The sequence below is a fragment of the Camarhynchus parvulus genome, chromosome 1A (genome assembly GCF_901933205.1).
Source record: "Camarhynchus parvulus chromosome 1A, STF_HiC, whole genome shotgun sequence".
Classification (NCBI taxonomy): domain Eukaryota; kingdom Metazoa; phylum Chordata; class Aves; order Passeriformes; family Thraupidae; genus Camarhynchus; species Camarhynchus parvulus.
In genome coordinates this window covers 6069069-6091877 of record NC_044586.1, presented here as the reverse complement: position 1 = coordinate 6091877, position 22809 = coordinate 6069069, and the positions used below count along the sequence as shown (strand labels likewise).

Genomic DNA, 22809 nt, shown 5'->3' with positions numbered 1-22809 from the left:
CCTTTCTCCTCATACAGATCCCTGCTGGTGCTAAGAGCACACATGCATTTTCACTAATGAATTCAAGACTAGTCCTTGAAAGCCACTATTAGTGTCATTATTTTAAATTTCTGCATCCCAAAACAGTCCTGTCTCTGGAAGCCCATCCTCTAAGCCCAGTGTTACCCCAAAGACCCAGCAGCTCAGGCTGGAGCTCCCACTGTGTCAGGTGTGGGAAACAGGGCTGGAGGGGAACGACAGCAGGATCAAATACTTGACAAGGTATTTTATAAGGGTTTCTCTTCTCTTCTGTTGCCCTGGCCTGGTTTTACAGACTATGTGGTAGATGCCACAAAGCACGCAGAAGTCCTAGACACAGGAAGAGAAAAAACTGAAATGATAGGAAAGCAAGCTTATCCTTCTGATGGCAGCAACTGTTGCTGACAATCTTCCAGGCTACATGAAAAGGTGATTTTCAGAATGGTGCTATCCTTCTAACACCAGGATAAAGCGTGCAGAAATCATTGGCATCTGGGATCTTGCCTTTCTCAAGGTCCACCCTTCCAAACATCTGCCCATTTCCTGCAGAGCTTCCCACAGCACTGCTCTCAGATCCTTTGGCATCATCTCTAAACACATCTGTGCTAAGAAAAGACCAGCAGAGAGCAGGTGGGCACCACTTCACTGTCCCACATTCCCCCAGGTACCTCCAAGAGGACAGCATTTGGAAGGATCACGGAGGGTTGAGCCTGCTCCTTCCAGGCAGGATGCCCCACTGGCTGCCAAGTTCTACAGCAGAGAGGGTGAGGATTGTGCTTCTTACCAATCCCCAGTGTCAAAGCTGGGATTGCTGAGGACCTCGTGCCAAGGAGGGCACCTTCCCCTGCACAGTGCCAGCCCTCAAGCCTACTCCATGCCCTGCAGAGCTGCTCCCCCAGCCTTACACTGACATTTTTTCATCGGGAGAGCAAGAAAAGACACTGGCAGCGAATGACACTCTCCCCTATCCGAGGAGAGCTAAAAAAGGGCAAATCAGCGCTTTCAACCTCTCCCCTCCCCCTGCTTAGTCCCTCTATGAAACACCTGGGGACACGAAGAGGGCTAAGAAACGCTGGCAAGCGTTTGACAGGAAAGGAAGGACTGGGAGGACCCCGCCAAGCTAGAAAATCATTAAACAGGCAGAAAATGCTCCGTGACCTCTGGGTAGCCCCGGCAGGGCGAGGGGCACAGGGGGAGCAGGGCAGGAGCGAACGGGGGCAGAGGTGTTACCTGGCGGACGGCGCTGTCGGGGCGCGGGCGACGGGAGAGGCGAAGGCAGGACCGAAAGGTGCTGGCTATTTAAAGTGTGCAAAGAAAAAAATTTCAGCGGTGGTGTAATCCTAGACTTCGCCCAACCCACATTCCTTCCCCCACCCCCCAGGGCTGGACAAAAACCTACACATGACTGATTTCACGGCCAGTGCGAAGGGGCTCGTTCCCCCCGCCGGGCTCTGTCCCGGGCCGGCACCGCGGCGCTCCCGCTCTGCCCGGCTCTCTGCCCGGCTCTGTCCCTTCAGAAAGGGACACCACCGCCCCAGGTGCTTCTGCAGCGCTGCCTGAGCGAGCCGAGACCTGCTGGGAAGAGGTAAGAGAGAAAATATGAATTCCCAGTGAATTCCCTCCCATCACTTCTCCTCACGGGTGCAGGGCAAGGTCCTGCACCACAGCCTGACCCGCAATTGCCAGGACTGTGCTGTGGCCAGGAGCAGTGGCAGGCAGCAAAGCTGGGAATAAACCCAGCCAAGAGCTCTGCTGCTTCTTACTGAGGGCCCAAAACAGCCCCATCCAGAAATTTGGCAGGGCACAAAGTCTCTTACCTCACACACAGGGATCTTTGCCACTGGTCTTGTCCAGAAGCAGCACTGCCCCATCCCTGGAAGCTGCAATGGGAACACAAAGTCAAGCACTGGATGAAAAGTTTCATAGCAGGGAGACAAGCAGCCCCAGTGATGCACACCCAGCACTGGGCTGTGCAATGAGCTGTTCTTGCTCCAGAAGGAGGCCTTAGGATTACAAGAGGTAATGATGACATTAGGCTCCATAAAAGAGGCAAACAGAACAGGATATCATTCATGGTGGATATGTTACCACTGTGATGCTCCAAGGATGTATATATGAGGCAAGGTTTCAAAGTATTTTTATTACATCTGTTAATAAATATCTGAGGCAAGAAAGAACAAGAAAGAAAATAACACTTTTGGGGTCAGTGTCCTTGTGTGAGGCGTGTAAAGCGGCAGGAAAATGTGTACAGGCAGTCTGAGGAGAAGGAGAACAATGAGAAGGAACCAGCAAGCACTGTGGTTTCAACACATGAATCTGTGATAAATCCACACAGCACCAGACCTCCTGCAGGAGAAACAGGAATGGAAGGAATGGAAGAGAGGCAGGGAGAGGTAAGGAATTCATTCAACCAAGGAGTTGGAATATGCAGCAACTCCTCATTTCAGGGACAGATGCCTTGGTTGAAAAGAGGGTGACAACAAAGGTCCAGAGAAGATGAATATGTTATGCACTACATCTCACAATGTAACAACTAAGGCCATTTGATGAAAAATTCACATTTAAAATAAATTTAAATACCTTTTCCTCCCACTGAGCATGGTTAATTAAACATGGCACCCATGGCCGTCACCACAGAATATTGTTTGGAAATAAAACAGACGAATCGACACAGAGCTGCTCCTCTTCACAGCAATTAAACATGGTGGTCCAAATAAAACATCTCCACTCCTCAAATCAGTGATTCTTGAAAACCGGGGAACATGGTTTTCCCATAATTCCTCTTCCAGAAGTGAAATTATGCAATATGGTGAGAAACAGAAAACATCCCATTTTGTGCAGAAACCACCTCCCAGTGAATAGTGCAGCTGTTAAATAGGGTAAGAATGCAGGGATTAAAAACAACAGTAAAGACAATATCTTGACTTGTGCAACAGATTGGTGCAAGGAGAGAGGAGATTAAGGAAATATTTCTCTAGATTTTCAAACTATATTTTCAATTCCAAGCGATTGCATTCGTCAGCACCACTGCATGAATATCCATGGGTAAGCACAATTACTGCAGCGTAGAGATAGCAATAATCCTATCAACAAGACAACAAGCTAATTGGCAGGAGCTAATAGACTGTGATAGGAAAATGTGCAGTCAATTACAGACTATTTGACTTGCACCCCATGTGATAAGACTGCACTGAACACAACAATAACCCGAAAATGAAAACAAATGTTCAGTGTAAACAGAAGCAGCGAGGGGAGATATGAAATCTACAAATGCAAAAGCAAGCTGGAAAATCCTGAGCAAAGCATGTTTAAAGTAAAGCATCACTTTACACATGTTCTGGAGTGAACTAAAAAAAAGTCCATATGGTTCTAGAAGATGTTGCTTGAAAGATTGATTTAAAAAAATTACAGAAAATAGAGAAAAAACCAACAATGCCACAAAGGATCAGTTAAGACTACAGAAAATAAAATATACTTTCAATACATATTTTTGAAATGGTAGAAGGCAAAGAAATTGAGATGGACTTTAATCGACCCATTAAAGGCAATGAAAAATTTAAAGGGAAAAATGCTAAGGATGAAATCTCCATGTCTGAGATTTTCAGTGTAATTGTATCTAAGGCAAGGGAAAGAATAGGAACAGTCAGAAACAAAGCTTTACCAAACAGGTTTGCAAGAAACAAATAAGAAAAATGGGAAAATGTGGATCTTTAAAAAAAATATTAAAAATTAACAAACCTAGGTAATAAATATGCGTGCTCTAGTAACAGGAAAACAACTTCACCCAGAGATCTGCCAAGATAACACCATTCAAAATTATTTGGATAGATACACACATATATATGAATAAAGAGAACACTTTTTTCTATTCCCACTTTACCAGCAACCTGAACAAACACTTGCAGAGTAACTGTGGGAATAGAGCCTGAACACATTTTAAGGAGAGGGCAGAAGTTGCTGCTCTTCCAAAATCTAGTCATGGGCCTCCTGATGTGAAAGTTGATAGTTGCATCAAGAAGGTAAGAGCTTTTGAAGCAGTGTGTGCCACCTGGGATCATGCAAGCTGAGCCCCCCTGGGCAGCTGCAGGGCACCTTCCAGCGCCACAAGTGCTGGCAAGTGGCAGCAAGTGGCAGCACTGATGGTGGCACCTGTCCCACAAGCACCACCCTCATGGCAACCCCTGGGATGGCACAAGGTGGTGCTTTGTGGGTGGCATCCCCTGAAAATGGTGTGAAATGAGAGGCTGTGGAATAGATTAGCCTATTCAGTAATCTCCTCTGAGCACAGGGCTGGTGATGGCAGCAGAGCAGCAACACTCCTCCAGCCCCATCCCAGGCAGCCTGGTGTCACCCACCCTTTACTGGGACAGTCCCTGCTGCAGCAAAGCCTCCAGACCCAGGCAGGCTGCCAGGCACTGAGCAGCTGTACAGCTGTGGCACAGCTGGCTTAGACACTTCTCCCCAACACTCATGTTGGAGAAGAGAAGGAGCTCTGGACCAGGGGGGTCACTGTCAGGGTGCCTTACACCTCAGCCAGGAAAAGGGCTGGAAAATCCTAAAGGCTATTAATCCATGCTGTGTTCTGCTCCTATCTATCTTTCTCTTTACCTTAGAACATCTGCCAAAATTTCTGCCTTCAGCTTGATCCCAGTCTTCCAGCAGCAGCTGTGGCTGTGCTAGCAGGGAAGAGCTTTCAGCCCAAAGAAAGCAAATGTGGAACAAAAGCCTCTAGAGATAAAATGGTCCTTGGACTTTGTCTGGGACAGATGTGCATGAGAACTGGCCCCAGCCCACCCCAGGACTGCTGATACTTCATGCTCTGGTAACAGCTACAGAACCTACTCCCAGGTCTGGTCTTGCTTCACATTTTTGTCCAGCTGAGCAGGGAATAAGTGTTGGATTTTTCTCCTCCAAAGGCACCAAGCCACCTCCAGCCACCTGGAAAGTAGTTCAAACCTAAAAAGAGGAGGGTTTCAAAAGGCACCTACTTGGAGGAATGAGGAGGAGAAAAGAGGAGAGGGAAATGTTTGCAGGGAGGCAAGCACAGCCTCTTGCTGCTGTGCAAGTAGCAGCTGCTTTAAAATGAATTATGGCCCAAAGCACCAAAGTCTTTTCAGGAGAGTGGCCTGGGCACAACTGCTGCTGAGGCACTGCAATCCTGTGAGCCACCTTCCAGCTTCCAGGAACACCATTTGCCATTTTATCATCTGGCCAGAGCAAACAGGATGCATTTCCCTCCATCTGATAGCCACCCTGCTACTGGGCTGTTCAGCCTGGAAATGTTGTTTAGCTTAAAGCAACCATGGCTGTAGTGAGAAAAATTGTCACAAATATGCACAGAAAGGGGATAATTGACACTGGCTGGCACATTACAGGAACCTGGAGACTGCTCAGCAGAGAAAGAAACCAAAGCAGCAAAGGATTGGCTCCTGCTTGAGCCACTAAACTCTGTCCCAGAAAGGCACACACATTTGGAAACTACAGCAGCAGAAGCAAAAATCCAGGGCCTGCAGTTCCTGCATGACAGAAGATCCTGCAGCAGGCTTTCAAACAACCTCATTCAGAGACAGCCTCCCTAGTGAATAACTGCTTCCAAATCATGGCTTGAAGAACCAGAATCCTGAGGCTGGAAGAACCCTGTCCTCACTGGACAGGGGCGGAGCAGCAGAGGTCTCACTCCTGTGCCCAGGTTTGTGTGGGAGATCCTCTGTGTGGACATTGTTTTGCACAATGGAGATAAACTGGTGACATTCCTACATGACCCAGAGCTCAGGGACTGCTCAGAGTGCTGGAAAACCTTCTCCTGAGGATCTCACTGCCACAGCCCTGTGTGTGGGTGACAGTGTGCTGGTTTGTCCCTCTCTATGGCCAGGGCAGAGCAGAGGAGGAGATCAGCTGGGACCAAAAGAACAGTGCCCCTAGAGCTGCTTTGGTTGCTGCAGGAATCCCCAGCAGAGCTGCAGGTTTCTGTCACCACTCCCCTGGCTCTGCCCAGTGCCAGCAGCTTCCCCCAGAGCAGGAAGAAAGCAGCAGCTACTCCTTGGGGGTGCACTTGGCTGCCAGGAGCACCAAACCCAAAACTAAAGCAGGAACACACAGTTCTGCATGCACAATCACAGTGCAGCAGGCAGATGTGCATCTCACCTCTGCTTTGGCTTCTTAGTACTCTGTCCCTATTAAACACTGGCCCTTTGGACTCATGAACAAGGAAAAGGGGCTTTTCTACCCAGAATTAAAAAGTATCCTGATTTCTTTATAGGCAAAATGAAGGTTATGCCCTTATAAGCACATAAGTATAGATATCTATATGTACATTTATAAAAGAATAAAACACAATGTAATATAAGCAGGAGCTGAGTAGCAAGCAAAGACTCCTGAGACTGAAGACTTCAATTTTTTTAGCATCTCCTTCTACTTTCCCCTCAACTCCATCAGGCATCACCAGTTCTCAGGCCTCTTCTCTATTCCCATTTTACCAGCAACCTGAACAAACCCTGGCAGAGTAACTGTGGGAATAGAGCCTGAACACATTTTAGGGAGAGGGCAGAAGTTGCTGCTCTTCCAAAATCTAGTCATGGGCCTCCTGATGTGAAAGTTGATAGTTGCATCAAGAAATTAAAACTCACCAGTTTGAAGCTGCAGCCAAGGAAACAAGTGGAGGACATTTTCATATCAAGAACCATTTACCAAAGGAAATTATAATTCCAGCAGTGGTGTGAGATGCACAGGATGACCAGATTGATTAAGTACAGGGTAAACTGAGGGACAGAATGGGAGCTGTGTGTTGGGACCACCTATGGTCTTTTCTTATGGTCTGCACATCCTACTCATTGGGGTGAAGATGTAAATCTGAAAGAACCTGCCTGCAGGAAGAAAACATCAAAGCCATTGACAGGGCAGGGATTTGCATGTCCCTGCATTCTTTATGTCTGCAAGGGAGATGTTCTGGCAGGAAAAAGGAAGAGCTTTTCTCAGAGGGTGGATAGGGCTGTACTTAACTGATTCCTGAGAGAAAACCCATAATCTGCCTTTTAACAAGCAAGATTTGGGCAGTGATCTCAGAGTATCTGTTCATACTTGAACACTCTAAAAAGTAAAGAGAAAAAAAAAGATCCTTTGTAATTCACAACTATTGGGCTGGTACCTACTCAGAACACAAAGTTTCCATTCAGGGAGGAATCCAATACTCAGTCATTGGTTGACAGAGTGAGAAGTCTTCAGAAATTTCTCAAAGACCAAGTTTTCTATGCAAAAGTTGACAAAGTGAAAACTTGGGTATTTAAAAAATGGTCAAAAAGAAATGAAATTTCAGTTCAGTTTTTCCAGCTTCCAAAAATCAGAATTACAGCAGACTTTTAAAAAAATCCTTGCACTGTCAGGAGATGTTCTGTTAAAAACATCACAGGCAGCCCTTGTCTGGGCACAAGGAGGGAGTGAGAGCCACCAGCTCCTGGCTGCTACTCAGCAGCAGAGTTTGTCTCTTGCTTTGTTCCTCTGGTCACCAGCAGCCCAAGGCAGTGGAGGAGGAAGCAGAGGCACCTGTGCTGCCAGGTTTCTTCCCTAACCTGCCCTGCTGAGGTCCCTGCAGGCAGAGAAAAGGGGCTGCAGTCCCCAGCACTCATCCTCTGCACTGGTGGGGCTCTGAGACACAACCTGGGCCCGACCTGGAGCCTTCACTCAGCTTCCCAGGTGGAGAGAATTCTGCCTGAAGCAGGAACCACAAACCTTCACACCATGGCTGATCCCCTGTCTACAAGTCATTCCTGTTCTGGTAGTCACTTGCAACATATAGCACCAAGTCTCTTTCAGGCTTATTTTTCTGCAAAGAAAATATAAAAAATTAAAAAGTAATCTGTCAGTTTTGATAGCTTAAGGAAATCTTATTTTTCTATTGATGATTGCCAGAAATTAAAAAGTTCAGCTTCAAAAGAGATGCAGCTGATGGCTGCAGAAAGCTGTCCCTTCCAGCCAAGGGGAGGAGTGGCAGTGGAGCAGGGAATGGGTGCCCAGGCACGAAGGACAGGGGGTTTAGCAGAGGCACAAGGGTTTGGTCTGGTTGGGCTGATTCACTGCACCCACACTAAAAGAGAAGGTGGCTTGAGAGCCCTTTTGAGCTTCACTCTTTGCCATTTTTGACTGTCAAATTCCAAGCCACATCACCCTTTGGCCACCATGAATTCAAACAGTGATGCTCAGGGGGCTGACCAGATCAAGAGGTCACATGGAGAAATACATCCCAACACAAGTATTTCCACCATGAACATTAATTACTTCCCTCCAGCCAGAGAGGCTCAAGGCATCACAGCTCTTTCTGACAAGGACACTTCATTCCTGATCCCTGCAAGCTAACACAGAGGGTCAGGCACTGCTTGCCAATCATCTGACAAGTGCTGCAAATGTGGTTTCATTAAGTCTGTCACAAAGCTTTCATGGTGATCAGGGAAGGAAATAAGGAAAAAAAAAAGGACATGGTGATGTGTTCAAGTGGGAGAATTGAAAACTTGTGGGGCCAGTGGAACTTTTAGTTTTGGTGCTCACCATAACTGGCATCTAGAGAAAAAAGGAGACTGGTCTTTGATATTCTGATTTACCTTGAAAGGTTCCTACTACAAGGTTTGACCTGCACACCCCCTAGGGCTAGACCAGAACCTGTGGATTCACACAAGCAAACCAGGAAACAGATGTTTCACTGTTGCCCAAATCTGGCCCTGGTGATGCCAGTGGACAGTCTGCAGTCACACAGCTCCTGTGCAGGGAGCCAGGCAGCCCCAAGAGGGTGGGAGGTGACACCTCCCCTGCTGCAAAGGAAAAGCAGCTTGGGAGGAGCAAAACAAAAGTCTGCAAAGGGAGTTTGTGCTGATTTTTTCTGGCCTCACACTCTCCCGAGAACAGGGACTGCTCAAGGTGTAATGGAAAGGCCCTGGAGGACAAAAGCAAAAAGCAAAGAAACAATCATGTTTCTCTGAGATCACCAGAGCTGAGAAACAGGGACATGGAACAGCTGCTGCTTAGGGCAAAGCAAAGTGAGCTCTTTTTGCAGGAAATCTCAGGTGTTGCTTGTCCAGCAGCACTCTCCGCACACCCTCTGAACAGGAGTTACACAAAGGTCATGCCCACTTTCTGCTCCAAACAGGAATCTGACCCATCATCTCCCTAGAATCACATTACTCAGCAAGAAAAAAAATCCTGTAAGTTATGAACACTTTTCCTGTGGCTGTGCACTCTTCCATTATTTATTTATTCAGTTTTGGATACTCTCTAACTGCCCTAAATCCCAGAGTCTGACCATTCCAAGACTATTTATAGCAGAAGCCAGAGGAAACCAGTGCCATGGTAGGTGGTAAGGCTCACAAAGTGAGAAAGTGGAGTGTGTTCAAACCTTACCAGTGAGATACAAACCTGGAAATGGGTTACACCCGTGGAGCCTCCCCCTCTGGCAGCAGGTGAGAGCAGCAGCAGCACCACACTCTCATTGGGGCTGGTCCTTCAGCATCAGGCAGTGATTCCACTTCTCCACCAGGTGTTCAGATAAGGTAACAGCCACCGCTCTAACCTTAGCCCACTGTGGCTGCCTTCTGTGATGAACTCTCTGCACAAGGGGACAGCAGTGGGTGTTCACCCTGACTTACAGCAAAAACACACTGAGGGGGAGTGGATGGACAACCTACAATGGCAGCAAAAATGGGGTGGACTTCAATACTCAGGCTTCAGCAGTCACCAATTTGAAATCCTGGAGACAGCTGAAAGTGCAGTACCTCAGGTGTTTCTTCCTACCCACCTGGGTAGTGGTGCAGAGCAACTCAGATGGCATCAAACAATGCTGGCAGAGGACTGGAACAGCAGAGCCCAAAACACAGCAGGAGGGAACTCCCATTCAGTTGGATCTTTCCTGGCTGGAGTGATGTGCTGATGGAAAGTTTAAGTCCTGCATCTGAGAAGACCTGGGGCTAACAGTAGCCAGAATGAACAGGAGTCAGCAGTACTTGCAGCCATACAGGCCAGCCCTGTAGGAGGCTGCACAGCAAAAGCATGAGCAGCAGGTTAAAGGAAGTAAATTCCCCCCTCTATTCAACACTTTTAAGCTGTACCTGGAGTAACACATCCAGTTTTGGGCTCCTCAGTACACTGACCAACCTGCAACAAGGACCACCGAGACTGTCAGAAGGCTGCAGCTCATGCCATGGCTCAAGGGAGGCTGAGCTGGATTTGTTCAGCTTGGAAACCAAGGCTGCAGGACCTGCACTACCTAATGGATGATTAGACAAAATACAGAGCCAGACTCTGACAACAGGCACATTACAGCAAGTGAATTTTGCACTGAAGATGCTACAAAACCAAATGGGAAATCAGAGTTGTTGAATGCTCATCCCTGGAAATACTCAAAATTTTATTGGATACAACCCTGAAAAACTTCACCTACTTTTAAAGTCACCACTGCCCTGGTCAGGAAGTTGACCCAGATGACCTCCAGAAGTTCCCTCCAACCTAAATTACTCTATGATTCTAAAAACTGAAAAGATCAGTGCAAGTTTCAGTGTGGCTGATATATAACAGACTAGTGCCTGTTACCTTATGCTGTGTGACTGTGTTCCAATCCCTTCAGATAATTCCCATAATATCAACACTATAAAGTTGCTGAAGACTCTTAAATCTTCATTACCAATGGTCCAGGCTGCACCAGCATTCAGCTACAGATCTGTCAAAAAGCATAATTCCTAAAGGCAATGGTACTGAAGGTCAGCAGTGACATTTATCTCTCTGCAAGCAAAGCTGCCAAATTCCAGGCCCTGTTTTTTACAAGAAAAACCTGAAAACACATAGTTTGTACAAGCTATACAACTCAAGCCCTGGCCATTTTCAGCTCCTCACAAAAGCTCAGGTAATTTCTTTGACCTTTTGTGTCAGACACATGAAAAGAAATAACAGCAGCAGTAGCAAGCAGCCTTTATAGACTACAGCATTAAGACATGCACCTTTCTAGATACATGAGATAATATTTTTGTGTACTGAGATTTTGTCCCCGAAGCATGAGAGAGTTTTCCCACAGCTGCAGCAGACCTGAAGAACATTTTTGTCTTGGCTTTGGCTGGCTTCTCTGCACATGCTTTTATAAAAATTCAACCCCCTAGGATCTGGAGACAACACCACAGCTGTAGCTTTGGGTTTTTCAACCACTAAACTACAGGTTTTTCCAAAAGTTAACATTTATTCATAAGTTCATACTATCAGCAATCCTTTGATAGGAATTACGCTCTTAAAAAACAAGCTTAAAACAATAAGATGTAAAGCTAATAATGGTCTTCAGTTTATGAACACCTTATCCAAAAGCAGACAAGACATCTGTGACCAGAGAAAAGTGTGGCAACCTCCTTCCAACAGTGGAACAGAGGCTCTCCACGTGGCTACATGAAAAACAGCTACTAAAAACATGACTTTTGCATATGATTTGCACATTTCTTTCTGCTGTTTGCTCTTTCCTGTGCTTGTTACAAGCAGAATGACCACAGTAGCATTGTAGAGCTGTTTGCTTCCATCTTGCTGTAACTAGTGCTTCTGTCAACACTCTCCACCACACCTTCTACACAGAGAAACAGGAACATGCAATGCAGGTTTACTCAAAGATCTTTTCCAGTTGATGGCAATTACATACAACGACTTCATTGCAACAGAGAATGCAGGAATGGTTACCAGGATATGCTCAGTGGCTAACAGGAGATGCTAACCATATTTCCCCTGCTGTGTCACAAATTCTAGGAGTCAGGAAAGAATACAGAACACTGGGATTCTTTAAGAAATCTTGTACTAGTCTACTTCTGGAACGATTAAACATCTGTGACAGATCGTTTATCCACTCCATATGGGGAAACATTTATGTAGTACCGTCAGTTAAAGCTTGAAGGAAAAGTAACAACTGTTTAAATCACTTTACCAAAACTAAGTGTACATTGAGAAGAAAAAAAAAAGTAATTGGAGGCAAAAAGAGGGTATGTCTATCTAAAGCATAGACTCCTTCATAAATAAGTAAACAAATAATACTCTTAAATTTGCTAGGGTGCCCATTCAGCCACACGCTTAACCACAGCTTGCTTTTGCTTTTAACATCGCATTAAGTCTTTGGGGAGCAGGGATTAGAAGTCTGTGTCCAATTTGCACTCACAGCTCCCAAGACTCTGGATCTTCTGTGCTCCATCTTATTTCTTTTCCTTTTGCACACTTCCCTCTTCCCAGGTAGCAGGCACACATAGAAGAAAACATTAAAGTTCTGTCTACCTGAGCTGAGTTGGTTTTTTTTTTTGGATGGAAAATTCTGCCAAATAAATAAACTTCCAAACATCAGAGAACAAGAGAAGGGACACAGAACAGTCAAGACAGCACACCTTTGTTTTTGTCAATATTTCTTTAAATCCCAATCCAGCTCCTAGTAAGACTGGACACTACTTACAACACTCCTAGAACTGCAGAAGAATGGAAACAATAGGGAGCGAGTGGAGAGGGGGACAAGAAAGCCCAGGGGTTGACTTCAGACATTCACATACACACGGCCAGCATCCACTGGAGTCATTAAGGCCCAGATGCCCCACTAATAGGAACAAACCCAAATACAAAGGTAGCACATGAAATGTATTTACCTATTTAAACACAGGCAGCTGGTCAAGCTAGAATGGGGAAGGTAACTGCTAATTCCTTGTACTACAAGGAAGGAATGGAGTAAAAAAACCCAAGCCCACGGGCAGGTTTTTGCTTTGTGAACCTCTGTCTGTGCTGCTGGTTAACAGTGGTAAGTATAAAAAAATCAAAGAAAAATAATCTATTTATAGAACAAGTCAGTAGTCTGAGACATTTAGAAAAAAGTAAAAACAAGTCCTTCTTTAAAAATGGATTTACTAAAACAACTGTCACCCAGGATGACCCCAAGCCCTCTGGTCCTCTGGCAAAGCCAGGGGCAACTTCAAACAGGAACTGCTGCTGATTGTACACTGGTACACACCCAGCAAAGCCAGCAGGGAGGGGTTTGCACTGTGAACAGTATCTGCAGACTGTTTGCTGGTATCACAGGAGGCCATGCCTGTAGCCTGGTGATACTGGAAAGTTGTGAGTGAAACTTTTCACAGAAGCACGTGTCAGTGTAACCTCTGAGGTAAGTGGGCTGTCTTCTTTCCTTCCCATCCCTGGGTACAGATCTCAGAAGCTGTGCCCTGGGTGCTGTACCTCCTTGCCAGCTCCACCCTGCGCCACACAACTTCAATGTGCAGGAGTGCAGAACTCTAAGCAAAGCCTAGAACAGGAGAGAGCATCCCTGTGGAAAGGGAAGCACTCTGCTCTTCCCAAGTTCTGGTCTAGCTAGACATCATCAATGACTTCTGGCCCTCCTCAGGACAGGAAGATCAGTTGTTTCCCACTGAGGAAAAAAAATTTGCCTAGTGGAGTAGAGTTGGGTTTCTTTTTTGGTAAACAGAACTTTTGCTGATTTTTGCCATTATGAGCTCCTCTGCCCTTTAGCTACAATAGACAAATTAAAAGAAATTCATCCACTTGCTCCCACCCTTATAGTGTAATGTTAGCTGCCTGGATATGGAGGCAATTTCATTCTCCCAAGACATTGCTCTACACACTGGGTTGGCATGGAAAGGTGAAAGATAACTGCCAAAGTCACCTCCTCAGGATAACCAGGCAGGTCTAAGAGCTCCAACCTATGCCCACCAGCTCCAGGCCAGCTCCACTGCCAACATGGACTTCTAACACCCTCAAGTGTCTAACAGCCTCGAGTCTGCTCAGTCCTGGAGAGCAACAGCCACACTCCAAGATGGAAACACTCAGGTCAGGAAGCACTGGCTGGAGCTGCTCCTCAGGCAGGGTGTGCATAGCTGAGTGGGTGCCTCTGTGCCCTGACAGCGCCACGGCAGGAAGGAAGGCAGCAGCACCCAAGGGACCAGCTCTGCTGCACGTCTGTACATCCTTGGAAGAGAAGCTCAGGAGCTACATCAGCCTCAAACCCCTCTCCTTCTGAAGGGTTCCAGTGGTCCATTTCCCAACAAGTTCTGGGCATGGAGCAGTTGCTAACTCGTCTCCTTGAGATCTTCCATTGGTAGTTTGTAGCTCAGGAGGAAGGGAGGAGGCGAGGCGTGGGCAGGGCTGCTGGGCCCCTGCAGGGGTTTCTTTGCACAGTTTATACAGATGTAATCCTCGTTCTCAGCCATCTCTGGGGACACCCCAACACACACCTGATGGAACCACTCATCACAGCCCCCGTCACACTGCACCCAGTCCACCTGCAAGAGAGCAACACACAGCTTGTTACAAGGAAGGACACACAGGCACAGTTTCTGTGAAGAAAATACCCTCTGTTAAACCTACCAGAGCTACCAAGAATATAAAAGCTCTGGGGCAAAAATTAATGCCCCTACAGAGCTTGTTTAAACAGCTAGTTCAGTTTAATGGAAACTAACTTTTCCAACAAACCTTGCCCCTCTAGCATCCTTACACTGCAACAACACTCTACTACTCCTGAGGAAGACGACTCAGCTCTCCTCAGATGTGCTAGAACACATTTAAAATGCTCAGGGATGCTTATTTCAGCACAGGTGAGAGTCTCCAAACACACCCTCTTAGACTGCATTATCAAACAGCAACTTTGTAAATGTAAGTCCCAAGTGTGAGAACTTTTAGCTACAATACAAACTTTGAGTTGAATCTGCTGTAGGAACAATTTGGAAAAGACAAAACATGAGTTAGAATGCAGAAAGGAAAAAAGATTAATTATTTGATTTCTGTAATTCTTTGAATAAAAGTACATGTTAATTGGAGTCAGTGGACAGAATCTCCAATTTGCAGGGTAAGAAACACAGATTCTCCATTTTAATGGCATCCACTGGTACAGCTATAAAAATTGTTACTGCTATAGAGTTCTGCTTTCCACTTACAGGGGAATGTAAAACTGTATCAGAAAAACAACAGTAGTGGCAACCTGTTTAAAATGAAGAAACATGATCATCATACAGATGTTACTTTGGTTTGTAGCCAACTACTCCTGAACAAATTTTCCAAAGTGATTAGTAATGGATATCAACAGCTGCAGCTTCAGTCATTACATTCCTGCATCTGCCATTTTTTTGACAAGTATGGCATTCCCCTGTTGAAAGTAGAAAAGTACAGAAAAAACATTTTGAAAATATTTTTGATCATCAGTCTGTGTTAAAAGCTGACAGTCATGACAGGCAGTATCACAGAGAGAGGCAGATCAAGTTTCTTTTGTAATAATCCAATCAGGTCTAAAATAATTGATTATTTATCTCCAACAAGCAAAATGAACCACTGAAGTTTGTATATCACTTGGCCTGCAACATCACTGTTCACAGAGTCTATGCAAGAAACACAGAAAATCTATTTCATTTAGGAACATCACACATCCCACTCCTGCTCAGGAACACAGTAAAGCTAAAAACATTTCTTTCTGAATCAAAGAATTAATCCTTTGAATCAGCCAATGCATGTTGCACACAGTTAACAGAAAATTACACAGCTTGAAGAAGTTAAACTTCCCAACCAAAACAGAGTATCTTTTCCCAGATTCTAATTCTCCATCTTCTGTTTTGAAGTACCTAAGAGAATAAGGAAGTCCTACAGTTTAATCTGCTAAATCCATGTACCTACCAAGTACTACTCAATCACCTCTCATTTCTAACCACACCACTTTGGTTTCTCATGCTGCTCAACCTAAATATCACCTGGCACAGGGGTTCTGACTTAGCACACAAGTGCCTGTGACAGAACTAAGGGGGAACTCACTTTGTCCTTGCAGGGCCTTTGGCAGTTCTGAGCAGCACACACAGCATTCTCATCATCTGACTCTTCTGCTCCTGACCAGTCATACTTGGAAGGAATATCCAGAACCTTCTTCTCTCTTTTTTTCTCTGTGCTGTCCTTGGCCAGTTCTACCTTTGCCACAACTGCCTTCTCTCGCTTCTTCTTCCGCTCCTCTTCCTTAGCCAGTTTCTTTGCCAGCTTGTTCAGCTCCTTTGTCTTATCCATAGTGAGTTTTAGCTTCTTCTTCTTGGGTTTTTCCAGTTTTTTCAGCTCTTTAGATTTTTGCTTCATATCTCCAAAGAACTGCTCTGCTCTCTCCAGTTTTCGTTTCCGTTTCCTCTCAGAAGAGTCCCTCCCTCTCATTTTCAGTGGTTTTTCATCCATGCTGTCATCCTTCATAGAAAAAGATACATATATTACTCAAAGACAAGTTTCCTGCAAACCTGAGGTCTGAGAAATGTACTTAGCTCTACCTTTACCCTGATATGGCATGAAGAAATCTAGTCAACAACATACTGTTAGAAATTCTAAACAAAAAAAGCACTTAACTTCATTTTCACCATACTATAAAAAATTCCTAAGTGTTATCAACTGTGTCAAAGTACAATCAGCCAAAAATACCCAGTGGAAAAAGTAAACTATCAGCAAGGGTAAGAAAGCAAAAGAAGCAATAATTACAACTCCCTTCTCACACTGTTTTTTAATAGAAGTTGAGAAAATTAATCATTTGTTAGATGCTTATTTTTCATCCGAGGTCAGTCTTGCCTGTAATTATTTTCAAGAGAAAGCAACTGCTGTTTTGGAGATTAAGAAAGAGTAAATGGTGAATTCTTAAAATGTATCATCAACTCAAGCAAGAAGAGAAAGCAACATCCATTATTTGAATGGCTTCCAAACTGGCAGACATTGTAAATATGCTGGTGTCATCAAGAGCTCTTAAGTAACAGACTGACATCACAAGTGGGGTTTAAAACTGGCCAGCTCTGCCCCTGCAGGTAGCACTCACAGTGACAAGTCCCATTTATACCTGAAATATTCACTTGTGTAGTCCTTTGTACAAATGGGACTGACTTGATTTCAGTCAATGCAGCTGTATACTTTAACCTTAATTATTAATAGATTAGGAACATACTATAAACCAGTACAGAGTGTTTACTGTACACTACTTAATATAGCTACTCCACCCAAAACCAAATCCTCTCCAGATTATTTCACAAGAAGTTCTACTTATTTTGTATGTAAACAGACATAGAATATATTCAATTCAAAATGAGCAGTTCTGGTCAAGCAAGTATTCATAAAGGTTAACCAGAAAAAGCTGTAATGTACACATACTCTACACTCCTCACCCCACTCCCCTGGAAAAAAGCTTTGCTCAACTATTAATATAACAGTCTGGCATGTTATTTATAAATTGCTATTTGTTGTTATTAAAACTGCTTTTCAATCAACTCCCTGCCAAAACCATTACACTGAAAGAACATTAAGCTTATGTCATACTCGGGCTGAAAGATGGTAAAGCAGCAGAACAGGGAGGCAGGAGCAGTTTTGTACTCCACACTTCTGACTGATGCAGTCTGGCAACACTTTAACTCACCCACGGTGCACGTATGGCACACACAAAATGAGACCCCTCATTGTTCATAGCATGCAACCTTCCATCTTGTATTGCTGTACAAAAAGCCAAGAACCAGCATCTCATGTTCTTCCTGTACAGCTCATAACCCAACAAGCCATCATATAATCCACATGGTCAAACTGACCCCTAACTGCAGCTGACAGATGATAAAAAAGGGTTCCACTCTGGCTCTTAATCCAGCAGCTTGAGTTGAAACTTCAAGAGAGGCTTCTCTCCTAGCACACAGTCCTTGCCCTCTGCATCAATGTAGCAAAGTGATTTTGACTAGACCTCAGAAGCGGCACATAAACCTGCCTGATCCACTGGCAGCTCAGCAAAGCAATCAGGACATCTTCACAGTGTATCAATAAAAAACTGCTATGTCTGTGTTATTCTGAGGAAGAATATGAATCTCATTGTCTGCATTATCAAAACATGCTTTCCCCAGTAACAAAGTTCAGTAACATACAAGTATCATGTTATATAAGGTAACTTTTCATCTTCCTAAATGTTTCTTGTAACTCTTTTGCAGATTAGTTCTGTTTCCAGGCACAATCAAGAGGAGTGTTTCCTCCCTCAATCTGTTATCTTCTAAAATAAAGTTTGCATATGGAACTACTTGAGAAAACTGTTCTAAATATGGTTAACTGTGGAGGGCAGTGCTGTGGCATGAGTGATCAAGAACTGAATTTCTGCATCACTTATTCTGCTGTTTTCTGTAATCTACTACTCTCTCCAGGTGAAATACAAACATGACAAACTGAGCACTCAGCTATTCAAGATCGTATTTATATAAATCCACCAACAGAACGTGGTGGGATTTCTGTTCCACACCAGAGTATTTCTTCGAGTTCCCTACCTCCATGACATGAAGAAACCTGTCCTCAGAGGGCGGATGAGTGGCCTGTAAGATGCGCCAGATGTGCTGAGTTTCATCCAGAGATACCTCCAGCAGATCTCCTACCATCATCAGATCTTCCAGCTGAGCTTTTGCTCCAGGTGACAGCTCCAGCACAGGGGGCTCCAAGCTGCGAGGTACCAGCGGGCTTTTGCGAGGCTGCTTCCTTGGAGTGCTAGAACCTGTCAGACAGAGCAAAGACACAGAATCCTTAAGGCTGGAAAAGACCTCCAAGATTACCGAGTCTGTGCCAAGCCCACCACAAAACCATGTTCCCAAGTGCCACACCCACATGGCTTTTGAACCCTTGCAGGGACATGATTCCACCACTTCCCCAGGCAGCCTGTTCCAGTGCCTGAGCATCCTTTCAGTGAAGAAATTTTTCCTAATATCCAATCTAAACCTCCCCAGGCAAAGCCACATAAAGATAAGAGATCAAAACCAAAAGAAATTAGATATTTTTTTACAACATTTTAAGGTGGGAAATAGTAGCAACCAAAACACATTGGCACAGGTTTATATATCAAATAGCAGGAAGCTAACTACAATGTAACTCTGCTGTACATTCCTCCAGACAACATATCCTGTACAGCTAATATGGATAACAGAGCAGTTCCACTCCTCACTGATTGCTCATCCCAGTTATCTACTTAGTTTTATCTCAATGTATACAAAGCAAATACCTTGAGAGCAGCTTTTAGAAGCAGAGGAATAGGCGTGTTCAGCGCAGAACGAGGGAGCAGTCCACATGTGTGTCACCACCTCCTCTGATTTAATGGGGATTTCCTCATCACAAAACAAATTGGGTTCCAAGCTGCTGGAGGATTTCACACTGGCATTGTCCTGAAAAAGACACACAGAAAACATGCAACATCTGAATCCAGAAAATACCTACTTCTAAGTCAATTCTACTAAGACTGAGCAGTCTGCTGCTCCTAAAGCCCTCCTCTGAAGCACTCCATCAGAGATACCAAGATCAAAGGTAAAAATTATATTCCTACTTACATGGTAGATGAATACAGGAACTCTGGAGATAGGGTCAGTTTATTTACAGCTAATGCATGAAAAACACTTGACAAGTTTCCTCACTCAGCACCTTAAGTATGGTCTTCAGAAGTCAACATGATGAAAAGATGCTTTTTCTTAGCCTACATAATTTATTATTTTGCTTGAAAAGTCTGACTGCAAGCCCATGAAGACTTTATCTTCCATAAAGCAGGGAGCATGCTGACTAAATTACAGTGACTACAGAAAGAAATTGTTTGGGGTTTTAGAGGTATGGAAAAAAAGGGCATCCCAGCACAGCAAGAAATAGCAGGATAATGGCAATCAAATGCTGCCCTGAGATCAGTACTTTTATGGCAGTGTTAAATCAGTTTAAATTAGGACTAAACACTGAAAGAAGAGGGCTGTCATGAATATTTCCATGAACAGAGTACTGATAGCACTGGCCTGTGCTCATCTCAGTGTGTTGAGTAGGACACTGAACAGCTCATGGTATTGGACAAGACACTGTCATTTCCTGACATAAAAAGAGAGTTCAAGAATGGTAATCTCTCTCTGTGGCCTTTAGTTGTATGTTTAAAAGGAAGTGGTATACAAACTAATGATTTCTGTACAGAACTACAAGTGGGAAATTCAAATTTAAATTGCCCAAATGAAAAGGTAAAATAAATATACTCAGGAAGGTATTCCTCCCTACACAGTAAAGAAAGAGGAAGGTATTTCTCCCTACACAGTAAAGAATTTATATCTTGAACAATACCTTGTTATGGGTATCTTATTGTACTACACTAAAAGAAGTTCAGGGTTAACATGTAAATTTTTAATTTTTTTTAAATCATCATTAGTGGCCATAGACAATACCAGTGCAAAGAAATGAGAAAAAAATACAAGACAAAAAATTAAAACAGATTACAGATTATTTAACCATTTAATGTGTCTGCTTGGAACAAACGTCACAAAAAATCTAGCTACTGCACTCCTAATGAAGATTTACTGGCAAGAACCATGTTTTAATTAAGAGACATATAATCAAACAGATCATATTTTCATATCTACATCTGTAACAACTGTGCATTTGAGAAGCCAGAGAGTGTGGTTTTCAAAATACAGTCTATAGACCCTTAGGAATTCAGGATTAATTCTACAGGGTCCACAACAAGAGCAAATTCATGCACTATGCATAATGATCTGTATCTTTTTTTAAACACACTTGAATACATCTATGTATCAAAACCTGAAAAAAAACAACCCTTAAAAGTCAACAGTACAGAAATAATTAAATTCTGAGCAACTTTGGCTTTGGGTTTTTCTGTTTTGGGGTTTTTTAAAATCTTGTGTCTCCTAGTTTATACCTGAAGAATTTGATTGGTTGCTTGAAAACTTGTCTTCTATTCCAACCATCTTAGTAGACGTAACAGAACACGTTTCTGGTCTCTATCAGTTTTGCTTAAACAGATTTTTTTATGATGAACATCCAAATCAAAAGGGTTAAGTATGAGATTTCTAAATTATGACAGTAGAATCATTAAAGAAATGAAATTATGCTCCTGCAAAACCCTGAGATCCTGGCAAGCATATGCCATCTTTCTTGACATGTTTTATCTGAGCCTCAGAAAATGCCACATCCTTCAGAAATGCCTTATTATTAAGACCCCTGATGCAAAGAACAGTTTTGGGAATTATTTTTATATATAAAACTAAATTAATTAAAAGCCGTAGCACCCAACAGGAATGTATTCTGGTTGGCATTTCACAGGGCAGTGCAAAACAAATCTCTGTATTTGCATCAGACTGCTGAGAAACAAAACACTTAAAATAGAAGATTATAGCACATCATACCTGGAGAATGTACTGCTCCCTCTATAAACCAGAATATCTGCCTTAGAAGAATTTACATGTCTTTTAAGATAGCATCTTGAAAGGCAGAGATGACACTATCACTAAAAAGAAAACACTGCTCAAGAAGAAACTGTGGCATTGTCTTTGCCTCTACACATTTCAAAAGGACATTTCAATACCTTAAAAACACATGGTTTTCTCCACAACTGCCTTTTCTCATGGAAGTTCTTCTTTAGATAAAACACTTCAGAAATTTAACTGCAGTTACAATTTCTGTACTGAATCCAGACACTAATTTTACAACACGATCCAGACATCTTGTCTCAAAAAACTCCACACTCCAAAATAGAACACATGTACTTGCTTTATACAAGGGCTGAATGAAGAGGAAGGTATGAAAACATGAACAAAGCTCTGGCATCAGGAAACTTCTTACACAGCATGCAGTTTCTGAAGGCTAATCTTTTTGCTGTAGCAAAAACTTTCCAAGAGCTCTTCATACAGATACTTTTATTTATGACTCATGGTATCTCTGAATGGGGCATAAAGACAATGTTCATCCTCCAGGGTGTTATAAGTACAAATCCCTTTGTAAGTGTATCTTTTTCCTCAGCATTAAAAGGCATCTTTTGAAATTCAAAAGGTGGAAAGGACTTTGGAAACTTTACATAAAAACTTTAAACAACTTCACAACAGTTGAGAGAATGGGGACATTCAGATAAAAATCAAGAAGTTCCTCTTCTGCTACAGGTGCTAGGGCAGAATATCTATAGATAGTTTTAAATACAGTAAATACTCTGGAAAAAATGAATTAATAAAAGACAGGTGTTCTGTATTTATTCCATGCAAACAAACCACTCTGGATTACTTACCTTTATGTCATAGCCATAGGTCTCCCTGATGTCTTCATCAGAATCTGTCTCTTCATCATCATAATCCAAAGTCTGCCGTGGGGATGAGGACACACTCCCTATCACTCTGTTAAAGGCTGACTGCTGAAAACTTGTCAAGTGCCCCTAAAAAAATGGAATATGGAAATGAAACAAAATTTCCAGGAAAAATCTGTAAAACCTGAAGAATTATTAACAAGGAAACAGTGGTTCTTTTGGCCTGAGGATAACTGCCTGGACATCACAAAAGAGACCAGTTAGAGCAAGATGTGAAAAAAGATAGTGAAATATCCAAGTAAAACGTTTGGTTAGATTCTGATTACCTGTTTTTTAATAATAGTGACTGGAAAGATCTAGATATTGTTCTTCAGTGCTACAAATCACAGCTTCTTCACCACAACATGACCTGACCTCACTCTCAAGGTGAAGAGGTCAGCTATGGAATTATCAGTGTTTGACTACATCCCTTGCTGAAATTCACTAACAAGACACCAAATGCCTGTGAATGACAATCCATGAGAAGTTATAAATACTGAGAGGTTGGATTCTGTGAAGAGGAAAACAGAATTTGGACACCAAAGTGGCAATTGTTTTACACATTTTGAGGCCTTGACCCAGCTGTTCCAGCTCACCTGATGTTTCTTACACACACGATGCTAATGATCTGTATCTTTTTAAAAATACACTGGAACATGTCTATGTGTCAAAAACTGAAAAAAACAACCCTTAGAAGTCAA

General features: G+C 43.4%; 2 protein-coding genes across 2 annotated transcripts in view; both read right to left on the bottom strand.

Annotated features, from left to right (window-relative positions):
• The window catches only part of LOC115909884 (sodium- and chloride-dependent GABA transporter 2), a 32178-nt gene extending 30861 nt beyond the window's left edge, over nt 1-1317 (bottom strand). Inside the window, exon 1 of the mRNA XM_030959609.1 lies at nt 1249-1317. The gene's annotated coding sequence lies outside the window, so the exon portion shown is untranslated. The remainder of the gene's footprint in view (nt 1-1248) is intronic.
• Nucleotides 1318-10950: 9633 nt separating this feature from the next.
• Nucleotides 10951-22809, bottom strand: part of KDM5A (lysine demethylase 5A) — a 51516-nt gene continuing 39657 nt past the window's right edge. Inside the window, 5 exon segments of the mRNA XM_030959452.1 lie at nt 10951-14288; nt 15805-16215; nt 18300-18520; nt 19022-19181; nt 22055-22198. Of these exon segments, the coding sequence (XP_030815312.1) occupies nt 14076-14288; nt 15805-16215; nt 18300-18520; nt 19022-19181; nt 22055-22198 (1149 nt within the window). The 3' untranslated portion in view covers nt 10951-14075.